Genomic DNA, 6816 nt, shown 5'->3' with positions numbered 1-6816 from the left:
CAAAGGTTAACACAATTGATTTCCTGCTCACATTTATTGTGGCTAGAGAGCCTATTTTCTTCTCCAAAAATTGGAAAAATACAACACAATAGCAATTTTTAAAAATACATAAAACTTCCCAGATCATGACATGAGACATAATAGCCTGTATATATCAATTGTGATCGCTTTATAAAATGTCATTCATCTAATGCATTTCTGAAATTGCCCTTAAAGCTACACATACACACATGACTCTATATCACATAAAGGCATCCATTCATGAACAGAAAGAAAAGTCTTTTATAAGTACTGTGTAGGGAAGGCTAAAGTAATACATACTTAGATTCAGAATAATTTTTAAGAAAAAATGTGGGGTTCCAAGAAATGGTGATTTACATTCAAATGAATACGTACATTTGCAACCTGGATAAGTAATATTTTCATGAAGCACGCTACTAGAAAATTCACACTGAATTATTTGTTTTTCAAAGGCCTCTTTCAAAGTACAGACTCCAAGTCCAAAGCAAATACCCACGGCATGAACAAATAGGATGCCTAAGATTCTAACATTTGCTTCTGCATGGCTTTCCTCCTCACTTCCCTACTTCATAACAAGAAAAAATTTCCTAGATGGGACAGTGGTAAGATGTTGTGCTAATACATTCCATAGGATTTCTGAATGCTGGACTATTACATTCAGGTTACAATTTGGGGACGGATTTGTTATTTCTATTGCAAATGGACTACACTACAAACACAAAAAGATTCCTGCCATAGCATCCAAATATCCCTAATACAGAAAGAGAATCACTCAGAAAGGACAAAGCTGGCAGACTGAGAAAGGAGGCAAGAGTAAACTCTGGCACTGGCCAATTATCTAAAACAAGAATAGCAGCCTCTGTTATCAAAGTTGCCAGTTAAAATTGTCAGCTGTCAGGCACAGTGACACACACCTGTAATCCCAACATTTTGGGAGGCCAAGGTGGGTGGATCGCTTGAGCCCAGGAGTTTGAGACAAGCCTGGGCAACACAGAGAAACTCCATCTCTACAAAAAATACAAAACTTAGCCAGGTGTGGTGGTGTGCGCCTGTAGTCCCAGCTGCTCAGGAGGGTAAGGTGGGAGGAACGCTTGAGGCCAGGAGGTAGGGGTTCTGTGAACCATGATCATGCCACTGCACTCCAGCCTGGGAGTCCCTGTCCAAAAAAACAAAAAGTTGCTAGCTCTCTTCTCTATAAACAGTCTCTAGATTGGTTTGCATCATGCCCTTTGATGCACCAGATATGTCTAACCAACCTAGTTTTGTTGATTCTGACAATCTCACACATTTAAGAATTTACCATTTTTCAGGCACTTTTCAACGTTAAAAAAAAATTAAATCCAGTTATTGAAAATCAGTTTGACAAACAACCCCCACTCCATAGCCCTGGCCGAAAAAAAACAAGCAGCTAATTCGGTGATACGATCTCTGTAAGGCGGCAAATTCCTTCAATTTTCCAAGGAAATAGCATATGTATTTTCTTCCATCTTAACTCCAAATTTGGGACCTCTGCCTCTGGTAACACAGTATTTTAGGTTACTTGAATCAGCCCCCATTTAAAAGACTCTTTGTGGCACCAAGCTTAAAGCATTTACTGACAGAGGACATCGCCACTATTAACATTCTTGTTACAAAAATTCAGTTTCAGTTGAGTTCCTGTAATCCCCTGAGCACTTATAAATGCCTTTTACCTATAGTGAGGCAGTAGGCTATGTGTAAAACAAAGCAAATGAACTGCTCAAATATATGTAAATCTGTAATTACACTAACATGAACTACACTGATAGAAGACAGTGTTTTTTCTCTGAAGTGTTTAGAGTTTCAAAAGAAAAAGACACAATATTAAGAAATTTCTACTAGATGATTAAAAATGATTTTGGTTGGTTGCCATTCCCAGGTTTTCCCAGAGTTCTCATCTATGTTCTATACAATGTGTAAATTAAAATGTACATGACCAATTGATGTAGTACAATACATCAGATATCAATATATACACGTGAATTAAAGTTCCTTAAATATACACATCCCCACTTAGGATATATCCTATTACGTAGGCAAAGCATCATCCTTTAATAATAGGTCCAAGATAGCAGCAATTTGATATTCTGTTACCCAGTTACCTCAGAAAATATCATAGATCCTGAATAGTTCCTGATAAGGTATCCCTGGCTTCAAAAACTCTACAGTAACATTTAGCATAGGTCTCATGAAGCACCAGGCTACACTGTCAATAGCAATTATATCAATTACATAATCCTGTCATTGGAGAAAAGGTTTTATCCTTTCAAAACCTCGTTATTCAAATCTGACTAATGGTATAATGGAAAAAATAAGTCCCAATGAGGTGATATATAAATTTAAACTAAAATATATAAAGCATTTCTATTTTATTTCTTACATGTTTTTGTTGCTATTTTATCAGTGCCTTGTAACAAAGTATTCAGACTGTCCTAACAGATGCTGAAACAGCAATAATAAATTATGCTGAGAAAAGAGCTGCTCTGTGTTTGAAAATATGTAAATGACTCGGTTATCAATTCGTGTTTTTACAAACAGAGATGGCAGGATATTGTACTAAGTACTGTTTTAAAAGAGTTATGAGTCTATACCCTTGGGTAAGTTATGAACTTACAACCAAAATTCACATATATAATATGCAAAAAATCTTTAGGCAGATTTACAATAAACCATTTCAGTCACAGAAGGATAGAATGGCTCTTAAGTAAACATTTATTTTGTGTGTACTATTGGGTGTATCCATGCATGCTCAATGGATAGAAATTACAGGCAGGCTGCAAGTCACATGGATTCTAGATGTACATAATATACACTTTAATATTTACTCTCCATGTGTACTCTTAGGCCCGATTCCAAATCTACTGGGTATGTGAACACAGGTCCTGAGAAAGGTCCCAGTTATCTATGACAGAAGTTTTGAAACTCTACCACTCTACCCGTATTTCATATGAAACGATTTTGTAGACCACAGCTACCGGCTGTAAGAGACAAGTTGGCCAACTTAGAAAACTTACATTTGCCAAGGGAGAGACACTAAATTAGACCATATTGTTTAACAGGCTGCAACTCTTTTACTGGGAAGGGGCAACTCCCTCTGCACAGCAGTTTCTCCTGCTTGAAGCTGGGATCACACAAAGAGAAACCTATTGTGTTTCTGCCAAATCACAGCGGGAACACTGGGGACAGCACACCCAGTAGCCAGCAGAGGCACAACCACTATATCAACTGCTGAGATCAGCAGCCTGCTTTACAGCTCCTGTGAGGATTTCTCCTCACACAGTCTTATCCTTCTCCTCATCAGGTTTCCCCTGTGTTTCTCGTGGTAGTCAAATAAACACAGAACAGGCCCTGGCTTCTTGGTTATCTTCTATGTTGCCAACCATGACAACACACTTGTTATATCAAATGTTCCCTCAAGCTCCTTGAATTTGGCTGGAAGTCGAACAGTCCAGTGAGGTCCTTTGGAAGATAAAATGGTATGTTCATTCATCTCAAGCAACCCCAAAGCTCCCGACATGCTCCATAGACACAGCTGGGACTGCTGAGCCCAGTTCTTGTTACACAGGAACGCTCACACCCAGGACTTGGCCTTTCCTGATGCTGAAGGCGGGCAGGCAAGTTCAAAGTCCGGACACAGAGGCACTTTCAAAGTTGGCAAGGAGAAGGAGGCAAGGTCACTAAATGGGGCTTCATCACTGTGCCATCTCACGTAACTCACACATCTGGGGCAAACGAACACAGAGATCTCTAGGTTGTAGATGGGTCGTGCTTTTTCTTCTTGCCCCGACAGGACTTGCAGACACAACAGATTATACATGGGGAGGCCAGGAGTAACAAGGGTGAAGTAACCAAGGCAATGATGCCCAAGCCTACGAGGATCCCCACCACCTGGAAATTTCAAAGAAAAGCATATTTCAGCAATTAAGTCTTTCAATATGTATACTTATTCCAACTACACTATCTGCTGTGGGCCAAATGTTTGTGTCCCCCTGAAGCTCATATGGTGAAACCCTAAATCCCTGATGTGATGGTATTTGGAGACGGGGCCTTTAGAAGCTAGTTGGTTTATGAAGGCAGGGCCCTCATGGTGGGATTGGTGCTCTTACGAGAACAGATGCCAGAGAGCTTGCTTCCTTTCTCTAGGCTCTATGCCATGCAAAGACACCGCAAAAAAAAAAGGCCATCTTCAGACCAGGAAGAGAGCCCTTGCTAGGATACGACCATGTTGTCACCTGAACCTCAGACTTCTCAGCCTCCAGAACTATGAGAAGTACATTTCTGTTCTTTAAGCCTCCCAATCTATGGTCATTTGTTATAGCAGCCTGAACAAGACATCATCTCAGGCACATAGAATTAGTTACATTTCTGGGATCTTTCAGCTAGTGCCCAGGATTGATCTGAATTGGAGAGAAGCCAGAGAGATACAAAGGACCATATCAAGGATGGAAACCATCCAAATGCCCACTCAAGCTGTCGCAAGCTCAGGATAGTCATGAATTATCGGTGTTGGTGCTCTCTGTACCTGAATTTCCTCAACTAGCTCATGGGGATGTTAATGATTACTAGGATATTAGCACTGATTCCCTCCAAAGGAACACGGCCTTTAATAAATATAAAACACTATTAAAAATAAACCATGACTCCTTTTGAACCTGCCACATAAACACACAATGGCATGTACAGAGGGATCTAAGCTCCAGGAAGGGCTCACAGGGTTTCAGAGCACTGCCTGATATGGTTTGGCTGTGTCCCCATCCAAACCTCATCTTGAATTGTAATAATCCGCATGTGTCAAGGGCAGGGCCAGGTGGAGAGAACTGAATCATGGGGGCGGTTTCCCCCATACTGTTCTTGTGGTAGTGAATAAGTTTCATGAGATGTGATGGTTTTATAAATGGGAGTTCCCCTGCACAAGCTCTCTTGCCTGCTGCCATTTAAGATGTGACTTTGCTCCTCCTCTGCCTTCTGCCATGACTGAGGCCTCCCCGGCCATATGGAATTGTGAGTCCATTAAACCCCTTTCCTTAATAACTAACCTAGTCTCAGGTATGTCTTTATTAGTAGTGTGAGGACAGACTAATACACTGCCTTTGAAAGGTAATATGCCTTAAAGGGCTTTAGGAAAGTCATTCTACTGTTTCTCAAGAGGAAAGAATATCTGCCTGCATTCTGCATGTCACTGTTGATTGCCTGGCAGCTCTGGTGCCCCTGCTCCTCCATTTGTCCTTAAGGAGACTGTGCTCATGAATTAACTTTAGGTAGTTACCCCATTACTTTTCCCTAGTCCTGCCCTGGCACTCTCCAGAAGCTCCCAGGCTGAGATGGGACCTCCCAGGAGGGAACAGTGCAGGGAAGAGGAACAGGGGGGCTCTTTAAGCCATCACAGTTTTGGTTTATGTCATGCTCCCTGTAAGGTCAGGGTACCTGTGTTCGGTTCCACATCACTGATGCTCTTGAGTGGCCAAGTTTATTCCTGCATGGCCCTTTGTCATAATGTCTGAGGAAAATGTCATTCTGAAAAATAAAAAGATTGGTTTCAGTAAATATGCAGTTTTAAATTGAGAAATGAATACAAACCACATCAGATCACCAAATGGAAGGCAAACTTTTTCTCTGGTGATATCAGTGACTCCCTCTAGAATTCCAAGCCCATAATCTTTATCTTGGTAGTTTTGTAAATCACCAAGTGAAAACAGATCATAATCAGTAAGAATCTCAATTAATTTTAAAAAAGAAAAAAAAAAAGAGTAGTAACGACCTGACTACTTATCTTAGCAAGGTAGCTCTGGCAGAGGTACAATGAAACGGGAAGACCAGGAACAAGGCAGCTGAAAGGCTGGTGTGGCAAACCAGGAGAGAGAACATGCCAGTGACTGAGGATGGATGGAGAAGAGGAAGTTACAGTCCTAAGATATTAAGAAAGTAACTAGAGAGAAACAAGGAGAAGCAATCACAGAGAAGGGAAAGTGGTTGGGTTGAAAGAAGGCAGTGGTTTTATTGAGAGAAGTGACAACACAGAGATGGAGTTTGTTGGGAAGATAAGTTTGGACATGTTGAACTTGAGAGATGGTTGAGACATCCAAGCAGGGCTGTTCAAAAGGCAGCTCGTCACATAGAACTACACTGAAAAAACAAAAAACAAACAAAAAAAAACCTTGAACCTCAGCAGAGAAACTAGCTCAGGGTCCAAATTAGGTGTAGATAATCTATCTAATAGTCTGCTCATTAGACAAATGGAGAGAGGGGTCTCAACTGGGCATCAGTGTAAGTGGGATAGAAGAAACCATGGAAGAGACTGAGATTAACTAGGAAGAGGGGTAAACCAAGAAGCAAAGAGGCTGCTGAACACAGACATTTAAGACTGGGTCGAGGAAGAGGCTAGAAAGGGAACTGGGATATGACCAGAAAGGTAGAAGAGAAACCAACAGAGGTGGTATCACTGAAATGGATGTGGTCAAGATGCTAAATGCAGCAGAGAATCTAGGTACACTAAGAACAAGTAGTATTGGATTCTGCCAGTAAGAAATCACTCAAGAGGGCGGAGCAAGATGGCCGAATAGGAACAGCTCCAGTCTCCAGCTCCCAGCGCGAGCGACTCAGAAGACAGGTGATTTCTGCATTTTCATCTGAGGTACTGGGTTTATCTCACTAGGGAGTGCCGGACAATCAGTGCTGGTCAGCTGTTGCAGCCCAACCAGCAAGAGCCGAAGCAGGGTGAGGCATCGCCTCACCTGGGAAGCGCAAGGGGGAAGGGAATCCCTATTCCTAGCCAGGGGA

The 6816-nt window shown here is 41.5% G+C and overlaps 1 protein-coding gene across 1 annotated transcript in view; it reads right to left on the bottom strand.

Annotated features, from left to right (window-relative positions):
• Window positions 1-258: 258 nt before the first annotated feature.
• Window positions 259-6816, bottom strand: part of RNF144B (ring finger protein 144B) — an 87472-nt gene continuing 80914 nt past the window's right edge. The window contains exons 7-8 of the mRNA XM_011962757.1: window positions 5464-5553; window positions 259-3927 (exon numbers count right to left, since the gene is read on the bottom strand). Coding sequence (XP_011818147.1) covers window positions 3787-3927; window positions 5464-5553 — 231 coding nt within the window. The 3' untranslated portion in view covers window positions 259-3786. The remainder of the gene's footprint in view (window positions 3928-5463; window positions 5554-6816) is intronic.

This window comes from Colobus angolensis, unplaced genomic scaffold (genome assembly GCF_000951035.1).
Source record: "Colobus angolensis palliatus isolate OR3802 unplaced genomic scaffold, Cang.pa_1.0 Scaffold6, whole genome shotgun sequence".
Classification (NCBI taxonomy): Eukaryota; Metazoa; Chordata; class Mammalia; order Primates; family Cercopithecidae; genus Colobus; species Colobus angolensis.
Note: the sequence above shows the minus strand (reverse complement) of the source record. Positions and strands in the feature narration are given on the sequence as shown.